Genomic DNA, 16,877 nt, shown 5'->3' with positions numbered 1-16,877 from the left:
CCTGCCTCTATCATAGATCTATTCATCGCGCCAGAAGGGGGCGTTATTGCTTACTTTGAGAAACGCTGAGCTAAAATAAAAGTCAATGTGTTAGAAATATTCAAGTTGTGACCTTCAATAAAAAATAAAAAATATGTAAAATGTCAACATTTTATATATATTCCGTCGAATTTTTATATATAGAATTTGTCTGCCGTCACCCCTCTATATTTCCTTAACGCCCCCCAATTCTCTTTGAGTCTTCTACTGCTCCCCTGAAAGCCTCCAGTGCCCACAAGGGGGCGTTATCGCCCACTTTGAGAAACGCTGCTCTAAACCCCTAGGCGACGGGTTGGTGAAACCCGCTCACGTTGTCACTGGATTTCTAGGAGAGCTATAAGTCGAGTGGGGAAGTCACGAATAAGTCGCGATAGGATTGGTCGGCGTCTAATAAGTCCACACGAGATCAGGTTAAACAAATATTAACAGTTTAATAAAATAAAACAAAGAATCCACTGAAGCAACTAAATCTATGTACTGTACAAGAACAAATATCGGCTTCGTGGGATAACACATTTTTATGTATTCCGTATGTTATCTCTAAGTCCTTATAATAATTGACCGAGAGAGAGAGAGTTTGCAAAAATCTAAATAGTTCCTCGTGTAGTCAATCAGTTGTCTTCGGATCCAATTTATTTGAAGGTCGGCGAGACGCTCGGGGATCTTTCTTGAAGATTGCTTCCGGAGGAGAGACAGGAGACGGAAGAGGTGACGGACAGAGGTTTGGTCTTTTAAGTCTCCAGGAAGAGTGTCCGCCTAGACTCTCCAGTTCGAGCCCTTTTTATCCTCTGGAGTGTGCGACTCTTGCTCCAGTGACTTACTGTTGTGGCTCTAAGTTCGTGATCCGTCCATGGTACGGCCGAGGTGTCCTGACTCTTTTTACCATATAAGGGAACAAATTCGAAGTTCTTAGACGTCAACAACGAGGTGTTGTGACTCTTCTTACCTCACAATCTAAGCGATTTTAACGTCTTTTCCCCCATTAATAACCATATGTTTAACTTTTCTTGACACTTATTCAAAACATCGTTGAAGATTGTTGATTTCGGATGTCGACAAAATTATTAGAGTAGTTAAGATTCCACAAGTTTGACCTTGATCGATGATATCAAAACATTCAGCATCGACAAAAATATCCTCCTGACTTACAATTACTACCCCTCCCATCAGCTTGTCCCTGACGTTTACTTCAAAGATCCAGATGATCATCCCATGTTTAGGATTTAAACTGACAGTTCCAAGATGGGTGATAATGTGGGTGCTCCTTTGTAGTTTACACCGACTTAGGTCGCGAGCTTCACAACGCTTGCTTTGTTCTAGGTACACACTGCTCAATAGCACAGCCGGAAACTTAAGCTATTTACGAGGTATATACTTTTAATTCACATTAGGCATAGGAAGGACAAAAGACACTACCTACACCATCGCATTTATTCTGAAAGTAGGGTAGCTTTACACAGGATTGAGAAGTCCGATAGCCGCTTAAAACTTGTCGATCTCGTACACCACGTTCTCACTTAGACAACAATATTAGATTAGATTTTCGATGGGCCCGGGTCATGCGGGGGTTCTTGGCAAAGAGACCGCTGACCGTCTTGCCAAACAAGCTGCAAAGTCTTCAGTCACTAGTAGGCTACTTTTAGTTATATTCCTACCTCGTACATCACGTCAAGGAGCAAATCTTCATACTCTGTCAAGACAACTAGGACCAAGACACCACTGGTAGGCTCATCGACACTTTCATCCCCAAATTTGACACTTCTGCGATTCTTCGCCACTTTTACCCTAGTTACACTCTCACTCAGCTACTTACAGGACGCAACTTTAAGCAATGCTTCCATAGTTTTAATATTGGGGACAATACACAGTGCGATTGCAGTATTCAGAAGGACCAAACACCATTTAAATTAACTTAGTTTTTCGCTGCAATAAATACAGTACAATCACATTAGGGATAGGTTAATGAGAGCTGCTATTCTTAAAGGGTACAACTGGCCTTGCAACCCGCACCAACTCATTCACACGCGTATAATGTTTCATCATTTACTCGCATTCATATCTCTAAGTGGTACTCTTGAGAGCACTCATTCCGGAGGCACCGATGGCAATTAGCTTTCCCTTGCTTTGTTTCAACTGTCGGTATATAGCTGCCTATCAGCTTTGTATTTTAATTCTTATTATCTGTCTGTTTTTCAGTCTAAATTCGGTTAGTCCTAATTGTAGCCTAAGTAGGATTTCCGGTTTACGGTTAGGTTATGATAGGTTAGGTTAAATTAGATTGATTTATTAGCTTTTTAATTAATTAATTAATCAACTGATTAGGTTTGTTCTAAGCTATTGTGGGTTAGCGTAGTTAGTCAGTAAGTTAATGTTTAAAAAAATTTGGGGGTTTGATTGTTTATCCATGTCGGTTCGTTCGTCTTGTTTATTTTGTCATTGTGTTCGTATGCTTTTCGCGCTGTCTGTCTAGCTAATAAGTAGTATTAAGATTTGCAATCGCGTTCAGTTTTATTAGTATTAAGCAGACACAAGTATTTCCAGTCACAGCCAATTGGCACTAACTTGTTCACTTAGCTATTCGTGGCGGCACTCAATTTTTGGCGTTTACTACACTCAGGATTTTTTAGATCTTTCGGGGGACTACCGCTTTGCAGCCTAAAAACTGCACGCCAACATCAAACAGAGGGTACTGTAGTCATCCATATGTACTGTACAGTACGTCGTTCAGAAAGATCCTCTCTTTCTCTACTGTCTATCTCCTCTCCCTCCTTCTCGCTTTTTCTTACTCTTTTGTCATTCAATCCTACTGATGTTTAGATCTAACATTAAGCAGGCAAACACGAACAGTAACAAAAAAGAACTTTACTACAAAAGGTTAGAACTGTCACAGACATCCTCGGGCAACACCCGGACAAAATCCAACGAACTTTTTCGCGCCTTTTCTTTTTGACGTTGCCAGCCACTCTTGTTGGCAAGTGTTGCCAGACAGAGTTCGTGATCTTGGCAAGTGTTCAGGATCTCTGGCGCTGGCGGCCACACTCTCTTTTCTGCCCACTAAACTCTTCGTGTCTTTCTTGTATGCATGCGATAGTCCATTAATTTTAGGAAAACTTTGCGTAAATAAAACATTCCGATTAAATGTTTACATTTGAATTATTCTAAATAAAAACTTGAAATTACAGGAATTAAATAAATAAATTATGAAGAATAACAAAATAGAAATAAAAGTAAAAAACAAAATTTATAAATTATACGTTAAAAACTATGACACAAAAATAAAATCAAAGTTGACAAAAGATAAATAAATAATTTGTGTATGCAAATTTATTGATTTTATTGATGTTATTTTAGTTTTATCTTTATTTACTTAATAACTCCTGATGACTCCTTCTAGGGTCGGTGTTCTATATTCTAACGTTGTTGCAATTTCTTTAGTTTCATTGATTTCTTTTATGTGATCCTGTATATTAGAACAATACAAAAAAAAAACTATTCTAATCAGTGCTCTGAATGCTGAAAGTTTATATTTGTAAGAGTCATTACACCATGATGGGATGTACAGACGAGCATAACTTGATTTGTTATGTATTGTACAGCAGTGAAAATACCTCCATGCTTACACCGGAGGTCTGCACTTACTAAACATTATCATACAATTTAAGCTTATTCTTATATCAGTGAAGATCTTCCTCAAACTTCGTCTCGTTGAGTTGGTTTCCGAGTGTAACCGTTGGTTCCGGAAACTATTAAACCTTGGAGAGGCCTCAGTCAACTTGTGGAGTTGATTCAACTGCACAGACCGTCCAGTCTCCGCACTTACCCGTCCCTGAGATATTTACCAGAGAAGAATACTCTCTCTAAGCTCAGCGGCTTTCCAAGTGCCTGAGACTACCGTGTTACCAGTCTTTTGCCTTTCTCTCCTCCCGCTCCCGTTCGCTCAGCAATTTAAGAAATTGTTTTGGACGGGAACCTTCCGACCAATCACAAACCTTTTATCACAAACTAATCACAAAGTCTAATTAGTCTAAAATTTGTTTTGTTGTTATGAGAGCGAGTAGACACTACAGTTATAGACATTTCATCTAAAACTTGATATAATTTCACTAACTCTTGATTGTATGTACAGACATTAATGTTAAAATTATTGCAAAACTTTCAATTAAACTAAATTATGTGATATCAAAGATTTTAATGTTGAGACATTTTTAAACATAAAGAAGTAACTATTATCTTTTTTGTACTTTAATAAAGCTTTTTTGTACATTTACTATAATAATTAAAGTAATCAAAAACAGCATATGTAAATTGCAAATAAAGTTTTTTTTTTACATTCGTTATTAGACAATACTGTATATTTAAACTTACAGAAACTTGTATTTAATTTTCTGTTATTTATTATCTGTGCACGTATATTTAAATTTAAAACACTAATCACGCTATTAAAATTATCAATTGTGTATGATTTGATTCAGAGGTGCATAAAGATCAAGTATAATGAACTTTACAAAATGTGATATGTCACACAGATTAATTACTGAATAATAGACAGTTTTCCATATTAATTAAGAAATTAAAATATATTCGGCTTTTATAAATATTACATATTTATGTAAAAATTCATTACATTAAAACATAATAATACATTATATTTTACATTTTAAACAGGAGATCAAGGGATAAAATGTCGCATGGATGATATCTTTCTTCTTGGAATTCTTCGTGCTAGAAAATATGACATGCAAAGATCTTTGAAAATGCTGAAGAATTATTATGAAGTCAGAATAGAGTATTCTCAGTATTTTAAGGATCTTCTTCCTTCTAAATTGGAACATGTTTTGTCTCTGAATTTTATTCAAATTTTACCAAAACCAGATAGTAAAGGAAGATTTATTTATTTTTGTCAAAACAGTAAGTATACTTTCCGTTATTTAATTGTTACTAAGCGTGTATAGAAAATTAAACTAAAAAATCGAATCTAGTGTTTTAACTAATTCACAGAAATTGATATAAATTTTATATTGTTAATTATATGTATGTACAGTGTAGTGTCCAATACTTCCAAAACCGTTGTAATTATGTTAACATTTGCGAATTTTTTGCAGATAAAACCCGGGTCTAAGTAAAACAAATTGAAGTTATTTTGATGGTAGACGCAATAGTCAGCGAAATCTTGCTTGAATCCAAATCATAAACCTGTAGCATTAAACGCTTGTAATTGTTATAAGCTGCAGTAATTAATGTTGTAAGCAAAGTCTGTTGAATGAAAAACTTTGTATAGAGTTACAAGCTACTTGCCCTATGCAATTTTGATTATTGAAACTTATATGGGGGAGACCGGGGCAACTTCGGCATGCGGGGCAAGTTTGTCAAGCGCTTTTTTTAAAAAAACAAATTAAAAGGAGACTTTTGGTTATAGGTTAGGCAGTTGAGTTTTGTTCCTGGCTTGTTGAGTGTAGTGTTTTTATTGTTCTCCAACAAGCGTAGTTGAATTATCAAGCAAATTTTCATTTTCTTTCAATTCCATATAATATTTTGCTTCCATTTATATTGAATTGGCAGGTTTAATAACTGTCATATAAAATATTCATATTTAATTCTTTTTTAATTATTTAATTCACGAAATTAGTTCAGTTGTGATGCCCGATAATGATTTCTCTAAATCTCTATTTGCCACTGATCCACGAGACCTAATTAAACGAGGATTTTTATATCCAAAAAAACATTGTATTTTTCATATATTCTGCTTTACTAGCAAAATGCATCTCCTCCATATACACGTACTGAAAATAAAACTTTAAAATATATCTTAGATTTAAAAATTTTTGAATTTAGGTCACCTTGCAACGTCGAGAAATGCAAAATAATTCGAGAATAATTTCTGTATGTATTTATGTTAGTATGTTTGTATGGGGAACGATTTTGTTAACCCTGTTTGAAGCTTAATAACTCTTGTGCTTGTAATGAAAATTTTTAAAACTTTTCTGCAAGGGTTTGCTTATTAGGCGTATTAATTAATGATATTCAATTTTTGTGATTAAAAGTCGACGGAGTGAGGAGATAAAGGGAATCGTGTGTATCTTCAGTGGGGTAAGATTTAATGTCGATTTTACTTGTTATTAGCGAGGTTGCGGCCGATGTTTTCAACGCAAAAACATGTACTGTACGTCGGACGTCCAATAATTAGTACTACTGTAAATTATTAACAATTAATTCATCTTTGTTTTCATTTTTTTGAACTCTTTTTACTTTTCCGTTAAATATTACGTTAGAGACAATTGTTCGTATTGCAGATATATAATATTTTTTGGGGATTATTCTACTTAATTATGGTGAAACTTCTTCACAAAACAATTATAACAATACGGACTACATTTTGTTAGGTTTTAACTAAAACAAAATAGGCGAAATTAATTATAAGAAATTTTATATTAAATTTAATACAATTATCCTTCTAACCATGCTATATTGTCATATTAAACAATTGATTTTCTTAGGTAAATGGGATACTTCTGTTGCAAATATGACAGATGCATTTCGTACAACAATGCTTATCTTCGACTTGATGTTAAATTTTCATCGAACTCAAGAGAATTGTATGGTTGTGATTGTGGATGCTAGTGGTATAACACTATCACATTTTCTGCAGATGTCACCAAGTTTTTTTAATTCAATACTGAACGTTTTATTGGTAAGAAATTGTTTAAAATTAATAAATTATTTTTCTTGTAATATAGAAAATAAGTTATAATGAGAACACAGCAGACTTGCTGTGTTCTCATTATAACTTCAGCTATACTTACAACACATGTATGAAAATTCAGGGAACAGATAATTTAATACACTTAATTATACACTTAATTATAAGCTTCGCGAATTATAACATTACAAAGTTTATACGTTTTGACTTTGAATCCGGCACTTGTTAGAAATTTAGTACATCCTTTTCTCTTTGTTCTTAAATTGCATATTTTTTTTTACTGATTCTTCTTAGACAAACCGTAAGAGGTCAAAGATGTAGGGGAGACCGGGGCAAGATCAGCATGTTAAGCTTTACTTAAATTTTGTGTAATAAATACTGCTGTAAACTGAAAAAAAAGCTTTGCATATTGTCTATTGGAATGTTACCTTACTATAGAACTGGTTAAAATCAGTTTGGAAATAAAAATAATTAAAATAATTACAACTTTACAAGAAGAGAGAAATTGACGAAGTTGCCCCGGGTATAGGGGCAAGATCGGCAACTTCTCTCTTTTTGTAAAGTTGTAATTATTTTAATTATTTTTATTAAAGTTGCCCCTGGTATAGGGGCAACAGTAATGGGGCAAGATAGGCACGTATATAAAATTATGTTATTAACAATGTATAAGTTGGAATTCACTATTAAAACAAAGAAATACAAATCCAACACCCATTTAATATTATTACAACGAAATGCAAGTTCAAAGACATATATACATGAATAACAAATGCAAACATGTTTTCATTTATCATCTGTTTGATTTTTATCCTTTGCTTCTAATGTGGCTTTATGTTGCCGATCTTACCCCGCTAGTCATGATTTCGAAACATTAAGTACAACCCTGAGAACAGAATGCCAAGCCACGATCTGGCCACGTGAATAAGTTGAAGTTACATCCTTCTAACAGGAAAAGTAACTTTCGTTATCATGGAATTATAACAAAACCTGCCAATTCAATATAAATGGAAAAAAAATATTATATGGAATTGAACGAAAATGAAAATTTGCTTGATAATTCAACTACGCTTGTTGGAGAACAATAAAAACACTACACTCAACAAGCCACCAATAAAACTCAACTGCCTAACCTATAACCAAAGTCTCCTTTTAATTTGTTTTTAAAAAAAAGCGCTTGACAAACTTGCCCCGCATGCCGAAGTTGCCCCGGTCTCCCCTAATTGTTTGCTTATATTTAGTGTTCGACCATTTTCAGTTACCAACCTTATATTATCCTAAATCATTTTAGGGTATCAAATTATCTTTCTGTTCTTTTCACAAGTTATCGTTCATAACTTTAATCTATTTTTAAACAATATTTTTACTTTCCATGAATTATTAAAGAAGTTACTCAAGTATTAGTTCGATTAATTAATGGAATTCAAGCAATAAGTAGTTCGGCTCAGTAAAATCCACTACTAATTTAAATTAATAAATTTCTAATTGGGCTGTCCGTCTGTCCTGTTGTTATCTAACTGGAGTAAAAATAACAACAAAAGAAAATATTATAAATTACATTCTACACAAAATACATTTTAAATACTCAAAAAAATATAGAAATCACGTAATTATTAACTTCACACTACGTAATCTTCTTATACATATCAAGCAAGTAAATACAAAAGTATCCGAAGGACTTATTGTGTAAATAACGATAATAATACGTTATACATTACTAATGATGATACTAATTTTTATTGCAACTTTTATTATTATATTGCATGGTTCTAATAAGTCACATATTTATAGTATTTAATAAAAAAATTAATTTTTATAAAGTTTAATAAATACTTTTTAAAATAATGTTTTATGTATTCTTAGAAAGATACTTATCCGCTTCGATACAAGGAAACACATTATGTCAACATGAATATTATAACAAAAGCAATTTTAACTATGATGATTCCTCTTATGCCAACTAAACTCAAGGAAAGAGTAAGTACAAAAATGTAATTTAATTTCATATTTTCAATAATTTTATGTTTTTTAACAATTGTTAAACAGTTAGTAAAGTACAATATTTTCTCCCTGTAAAGTATTGTCCTTTTAGCAGAGAACATAAGAAGCGCGACCTTGTCAATTGGACTCACGTGCGGTCAGATGATAGACCATTTGCCATATGGTAAACTACTAAACGTAAACAAGTAGTGGACGTTAATGTAAGCTCCACTCTCGTCGGATAACAGCGGACTAGAGCGTAAGCTGTTCACGAAAGAAAGGGTTGTGATTGGTCGGAAGTTTCTGTCCAAAAATCCCTTAAATTACGGAGCGAACGGGAGCGGGAAGAGAGAAAGGCAAGAGACTGGTAACACGGTAGTCTCAGGCATTTGGGGAGCCCTCTGAGCTTAGAGAGAGCATTCTTCTCTGGTAACTATCTCAGGGTAGTGCGTAGACTGGACGGACCGTGCAGTTGAGCCAACTCTAGAAGCTGACTGAGGCCTCTCCAAAGTTTAACAGTTTCCGGAAGCCAATCTAGTACGTGAGGCCCACGCTTTGTTATTTTATATATGTTACCGCTAAATCTCGAAATCTGTTAATGTGCGTATTACCTAGCTAATCTGCAGATTAACTAGGGTGATCCGTTAAAGCTGCGAAAATTATTCCATTTCTCAAATTACCTAGGTAATCTGCAGATTAACTAGGGTGATCCGTTAAAGCTGCGAAAATTATTCCATTTCTCAAATTACCTAGGTAATGTTCAGATTATCTAGGTAATCTGCGAATTACCTACTAGGCACTCGGTAAAGTTAAAATAAGATTTTTGCTGGAACAACAGCAACGTTTCTGTACGCTTAAATTAACATAATGTTATTTATTTCATTTTCAATATCTAAAGAATCAAGTTAATACAATCAAACAATCAGCAAATTAGTTGATTGAATCAATCATCAATCAATTAAAAAAACTTTAATACAAAAATCAAACGGTTTAAAATATTACTACAATTAGGGAAATGAATTTGCAAAACATATGATAAAATTGTACTTACTTATTAGTGCAATCTAAAGATTGGTGACACTTTGAATTACGTAGCAATTGGTTTTTGCGACAAGCACGCCTATTTGTGGTACATTTAGATTTGCAGTCACATTTTCTGAAACCCTGCCCAGTACCAAGGGATTGTTTTATTGCTGTTTGACGTAAAGATATTTCTACAGCAGGGACATCCATCTTCTTTCGTTAAAAATCTCTCTTTGCAAACACTGAATTCAGATTTTGCATACAATTGTTTTAAAATACCTGTTTTAGTATCAAGTTTATAAAAGCCATCCTCTGTTTTACTAAGAACCACAGCTAAAATTGAACGTGCATCAGTTTTTGCTCTGTCTTCTTCGGGTACTTTAATTCTCACAGCGAAACCTTCATCGACGTTTGGGTGCTTTGCATTAGAAACTGCTAACATTTTCTTTGCTTGCTTTTCTAAACATTTCTTGGCTTCATCACGCTGTATTTTCTGATCCATATTCTTTTTACAGATGATGCACAATACATTCTTACCATACCCTTCCTCTTTAGGATCTACTTCACCACAAACTGCGTGAACAAACATATTACACGATTTACACTTGTGAGCACTTGATGCTGCTTTTGAGCAAACAATACAGACTATGTCTTGTATAGTGCTCTTTACAGGCTCCGTACGAAACTGTGATGGCGATTCTGCTGAAGTTGAGAGTAACTCAGTGATGACTTCTTCAACTTGCAGAGGCGATTCCTTGGAGGTGCAGGGTAACTGAATATTCTTCGTGACTGCATCATCAATCAACGGTATAGAAGGCAGTTTAAGATTACTATCGGTAAATTCTTGTATTTCTATAGGTGATTCTGTAGAAGCGGGGGATAACGGAATGTCCTCTTGAGTAAGATTTGACTGTGATCTCATAATCACAGTCTCTTGTGAATCTTCTAATTTTTCAAGGTCTTCTTCAGTTTTTATCGAATGTCAAACAATTCTCCGGCATGGACAAACTTTTTCAAACCTTTCTCGCGCATCTGACAACGGCTCAATGAGTTTTTCACAGCCTCGTACAGTCAACACATCACACCTTTGAATTATTTGATAATCTCGAGATGATTCTTTCTTCTTGGAAACTTTTATTTGCTTTACATCTTCAATTATGGAATCATACTTTGGTTTGTTATTAAAACACTACGTATTATATTTTAAATCTTCGCTAAAGAGGTTTGCGAAGAATCTTTTCTTGATTTTACTCACCAATTCGGTGCTTGCTTGCATTCTAGGATTTAAATTTATCTACGTAAAAAGAAGGAGTGGGGAAAGGAAGTGAAAGAAACAAACCTTTGAACTTTAACGATACGGAAGCCGTTAATGTGCAGATTACCCAGATACTCTGCAAATTACCTAGGTAATTTGAGAAATTGAACAATTTTCGCAGCTTTAACGGATCACCCTAGTTAATCTGCAGATTAGCTAGGTAATGTACACATTAACGGATTTTGAGCTTTAGCGGTAACATATACACTATGTTTTCGAACTTCTACACTCTACGTATAGAATCTGTAAATAAACTATAAATATTGTATAACTTGAGTGTGGAAGTGTGTTTTCCATCGAACCTGGATCGTGATACACACTGAAACCAACTCAACGATACGGAGTTTTAGGAAGATCTTCACTCTCCCTGTAGAAGAAACTTGGATTATGAGACATAGATAATCATCACCAACCTAATATTGTAGAAAATTTTAAAAAGCCTTGCTGAATATACCAAAATATGAACCCCAAACCATTGAGGATATAAACTGTCCGTGATGGTTCCGGTAGAGTGTTTCGTGTTTATCCCTATCGCCATGTTTGATTCTAATTAAATTTGGAAAGTGACGTTATCTTATCTAAATTATGAAATACTCTAAATACATATTTTAAAAAAACACATTATTATTGATATTTTTAAAGTTGTGTAAAAACTTGTTGACGTAAACACTTAACGATGGTGTTAAATTTTTCAAAAACGACGAGTTTTCAGCTGCGTAAAAACATGCGAAAATATGAGAGTGTAACAACGTATTGTACATCAATAACATCTGGCTGATGAAAATCATGACGCAACATAATATTTGTAAAAAGTATTGGTTTGACAGCACTATTTCACGAGATGTCACAGATTGTTCTTGACTCTTTTTATCGTAATTTTTTTGTTTATAAATTATTGACTTTACAGTTGTGAAGTATCATCCTAATATGCGAGGATTTTAAAGAGTATATCGGTATTTTCCACAAATATGTTTTGTTTCAAGTATTCATTGCTCCCGTTACTCTTTGTGTTCTTGTTGTTTCGATTCTCAATGACATCAAACTTGTTCACAACACTGGTCTGAAAAATAGAAATATAATGTATAGTATCTGATAGCATCAAATCTAAATATATAGAATTGCTTGTCTTGACTGACTGACTCACTCACTCACTGATTCATCATCGCACAGAGCAGACCGCTTAACCTAAAGAGGTGAAATTTGGTAGACTATTAGGGTACGTCATGGAAACGTACACTAAGAAAAGATTTTTTAAAATTCCCCCGCGGGAGGGGGGAGAGTATTAAGGCTTAACCGGAAAAACGGCTTCTACTGCACTATTTCAGATGCGATTTTTTGTTTTTATCTGCGTTTTAGTAGGGTATACCGTGGCAATGCACACTAAGAAGAGATTTTTCGAAATTCCCCCACCGGCAGGAGAGGGAGAGAATTTAGTCTTCATCGAGTACTTAGGTGTATTAAATTAATAACATTTCAGACATTGTTATAAATATTTTTATCTATTTCGATTTTGAAAATGTTCGAACCGTTTTAGATTCGAATTTATTATCGCATATTGGTTCGATTATAGAACGATTGTAAACGTTCCAGAAAATTGATCAAATTAAAAATAGTTCGTTTGATTCTCGGCAATTCTCATCATTCTCAGCGGTAGAAGTTATATAACAATTACTATGGTTATTGAAATATTGAATGTAAATGGGGTTTGCTTGCAAAACCTCCGCAGACGAAGTCGCGAATAACAGCTAGTAAAACCATATTTTACAAATTAATTTTTAGGTTACGAATACTTTATAATTGACGTATTTACAAATATCAATTTACTTATGTACTTCATATACTGTTTCACTAATTTCTCATAACATGTTTTCATTTTGCAGTTGCATTTTCATTCTGACATGTCTACTTTGCACGAATTTATCCATCCGGATTATTTGCCTTTGGAATTGGGAGGGAATTTGCCTTCCGATGAGAGTGAATTCAATAATATGATTAGAGCCAATGAAGAATTCTTTCGCAAAAACGAAGAATATTTGAGATTGTACGAAGAGGAAAGAAATAAGCACTTCAGTCAAGGCAAATTTACGTATATTGGTGAAGATTTTGAAGACGAAAAAGTTAAGAAGTTTCTAGAGAAATCGGAAGAAAAATTTAAATGTTATTCCGATGATCCAGAAGCATTTATGGCTTCTCTGAAACAAGATTCAGAATTGGAAATTACACATTTTTGAATAATATACAATTATATTGTTTTAGGTTATGTTATTATTTACGAGAAAAGAAACTAAACGTGCAAATTTATTAAATTTAACATGCATTTTCTGTCATTTAAATATTATATACTGAAATGAAGGTTCGTCTTCAACCTTCATTTCAAAACGGAATATTTAGGGAAAAAAAGCGTCTACGAAGCCATTTGGCAACGTTAGATTTTTTAAACTGTATTATGGTTTAAATAAAAAGTAAAATTAAAATGTATTTATTTTTATTTACATGGTAAACAGAAGTTTCAAAAACTTACTCACTATTAAACTATTGTACATAAATATTTAAATAAGGTGCTTAGCGATAATAAAACACAAATAATATTGTGTGGAAAAATATATAGATATTAATATTATTATCAAAATCAACATTTCTGTTTATGGTATTTACGAAATAATAGAATCATTACGATTTTAAATTTTCCGTTTAATTCTACTGATTACGTTAAAGAAGTTAATTAGTTTATAAAAACATTTTTGGGAAACTTGATTATTAAAGAATTCTGGATAAAGAAAAGCGATTTCAATGATGAAGAAAGGAAAAAAGTAATAGTAATAATTAAACAGGAGAAAATCAATAGAAAATGAATTATTATAAGAAATAATTATTATATAAAAGATAATAAAAAATACACATATAATGATAATTTAGATAAAGTGATTCAATTAAGTTATATCTGAGAAAGTCCTGATCGATATAACAGGCGTAGTTCTATTGGGATTAGAGAAACAATAGTTATACTAATTATTAAAAATAGGAGAATAGAAAAGTTGGAAATTATTCTTATTTAAAAATATAAAAGACTGTTATATTCCAAAGAAATCTTATATGGTATAATATAATTTCAGATTCATTATATTTTGTGAATTTGATTTTTGTTGTTAAGAGTTTTCCATTCAGTTAAATCTAAACATAATAAGTTAATCCAATAGGTGATACTGAAGTTATGATATAGTTACAGCCTCAGTACCACGAATAAGTCTATCAATGTAAATAACTGTAACTATTGTTTCCATATGACAATAACTGCAATTAATTATATTTATATGATTTGTAAAAATTCTGTAAAACTATATGTTCGAGCCACCTGTTGAATATCCCAATTCTGGAACACTGGTTTTGTAGTTTCACATAACCTCTGTCCACTTTCCCTTGTTTACATGTGTATATCGCCATCTCTTGTTAGCAAATTGTACTTTTTAGTGTATTTTAAAGTTACAATTAAAAATAACATAACCTTTAGTCTTACTTACATCATGATCCTTATTGTATTTCCCTTCCTCAGTTTTTGTAATGATCGCACGTTTGCTTTAAACTACGATTACAGGCAAAACATTTTCTGAATTATGAAGGACTTCGCTCAATTATTAGAAAATACGTAATTACAAAATATTAAAATCATTAGCATTTCCTTAGTACCATTCAGAAATAGTGTTTTAAAAATTACTATACTTCTTAGGCTCTTATTATTATATGACAAAGTACGTTTTGAATTACCATATCAGGTACAAAATACCTAACCTTATACCTGTTAGGGGTTTGTCTTATTGAATATATTAATCCTGTAAAAAATTTATAGACAGTCTTTATGTTACACAGCAATACTTCGAGAATTAAAGGAAAAACCAGTTTTACAGACGTTCCAAATTGATTAATAGAATAAAATAATTCTGTTTGTTACCAACTGTTTCTTTGTAAAATAGGTTCTTTACAACAATTAAATTGTTTACTTTTATTAATTTGCTGATTACTCAATAATTGGAAGGAGTAAATATGTTTTTAGTTATATTCACTACTTGCTAATCTTATCGAAAAAGTATACTTTTATATGGTGTTTCACAGACAATTATTTTTATATTGTAATAATAAAATTAAAATTTATAATTTCTCAGCAATTTGTTACCAGAATTTATCATATAAAATTCTCCACAAACAAGGAAAAACTTTCAGGTGATTGTTTAAATGGAGATTGAAATTGTTTTTACCTAAATTAGGGTGCGAGAAGAGTCTAACATGGAAATTATTCTTTAAAATTTTACATTAGGTGAAAAGATCTAATTATCTAAAAGGGTTTTATTAGTCTAAAACCCCCTTCGGCAGGTCGAACAGGTGTCGCGTACAAATAAACCACTAAATCACACCCACATTTTAATTAAGTGACAACGTATGTAAGTTGAACTGTTAAACTTAATTAAAACGATATCTCCTGTATGACAATTAATTCAGAATTGCATGTGTCACGAAATCTATCCGTACATCACGCAACATAGGAAATCGTTTCTATGCTTCTCTGTGTAACAAAGTGGTTATGATTAACATATTTAATATTGTCTGAATTAGATAATTATTTTCAGTTAAATCATAAAACAAAATAATTGAATTTTCTAGTTTTATCATTTTATACTTAACAAAAATAATATCTCTCATATATACAGATGTTTTAAAACGTTTACATTAAATTCGAATTGCATTCAATCAATAGATTTTCTGCAACGTAACATACTAGCAATTTGCCAAGGGAAATGCTACCCAATAAGAATTTCGATAAGAAACAGACTGCATTTTAAGTGTGGACAGGTAAAGAAAATTTGAAAAACTGCAAGACGTGTTGATTCCAATCCGTTATTATCATAATCGATTGCCGTAAATGGTTTACTTATTGATCAATTTAAATAGCATTTTATGAGAATAATTAATAACAATTAAGGATTTTCTAAGTTTGTTTCCTTTTTTTCTGTAATAAAAATATAAAAATTAAAGTCTTTGAAAAAAACTTGAAAAGGAAGAACGTTCAAACGTGTATACTATTTTAACAGAACACAAGGTTAAAATTAACGTATTTCTTCAGAGTTTGACGTAAATTTCTTTTTACTTTTCTGTGCTGTTTCCTTAATAAAATAATATTTTTATTATAAAATTTTATCACTAGCATCTGATCAAACAGTTGCGTGTAAAGTTTCTACTATACTCAACCTTAAAAACTACTTTTTTATGTCACTATTTTCAAAAATATCAAAACGTTGCTTTATCCGTAAATATTTTAATAAAAAAAATTTGGTTATTAATATATTTTAATAAATATTTTATAATGTACTAATGATAATAACAATTACATATAAAGATTTATAAATTTTGATGCATCTTACTATGCATTTATGTATTAAAAATGAATATTTCTTGAAATAAAAATTTCTACTTGAAATTTTAAAAATACAGTAGAACTTCGATTATCCGAACCTTTATTATCCGGATTGTTCAAAATAAACAAAAATTTTACGAATTTGCTGATTAGCACTTGGCGAATTACGACACTGTTTATGTACGTGATGGAATGCCTAACTTTTTTTGTTTCAACAACGTCTCACCCGGCACAGTTGTCGTAAACTCTTAAATATATTTTGCGTCGTAATAAAAATATAACTTGACATACGTATTTATAAATAATTTATATTCAAATTACATCATTTCTATGACCAAGGGCGGCGTAAGGCATGGGCAACGTGGGCCACCGCCTATGCCTCACGGTCCGAAGGGCCTCGCGCCTCGAAGGTTTATGCATTA

At 32.4% G+C, this 16,877-nt stretch overlaps 1 protein-coding gene across 2 annotated transcripts in view; it reads left to right on the top strand.

The window, feature by feature from the left end:
• Positions 1 to 13,456, top strand: part of LOC111639397 (alpha-tocopherol transfer protein-like) — a 247,341-nt gene extending 233,885 nt beyond the window's left edge. For both annotated transcript variants that reach the window (XM_023385278.1, XM_023385281.1), the window contains exons 3-6: positions 4,705 to 4,947; positions 6,534 to 6,727; positions 8,597 to 8,710; positions 12,932 to 13,456. In XM_023385278.1, coding sequence (XP_023241046.1) covers positions 4,705 to 4,947; positions 6,534 to 6,727; positions 8,597 to 8,710; positions 12,932 to 13,282 — 902 coding nt within the window. In that variant the 3' untranslated portion in view covers positions 13,283 to 13,456. The remainder of the gene's footprint in view (positions 1 to 4,704; positions 4,948 to 6,533; positions 6,728 to 8,596; positions 8,711 to 12,931) is intronic.
• The last annotated feature ends 3,421 nt before the right edge of the window (positions 13,457 to 16,877 follow it).

Source organism: Centruroides sculpturatus, unplaced genomic scaffold (genome assembly GCF_000671375.1).
Source record: "Centruroides sculpturatus isolate CEXI.00-Female unplaced genomic scaffold, Cexi_2.0 scaffold1142, whole genome shotgun sequence".
NCBI classification, from domain to species: Eukaryota; Metazoa; Arthropoda; class Arachnida; order Scorpiones; family Buthidae; genus Centruroides; species Centruroides sculpturatus.
Note: the sequence above shows the minus strand (reverse complement) of the source record. Positions and strands in the feature narration are given on the sequence as shown.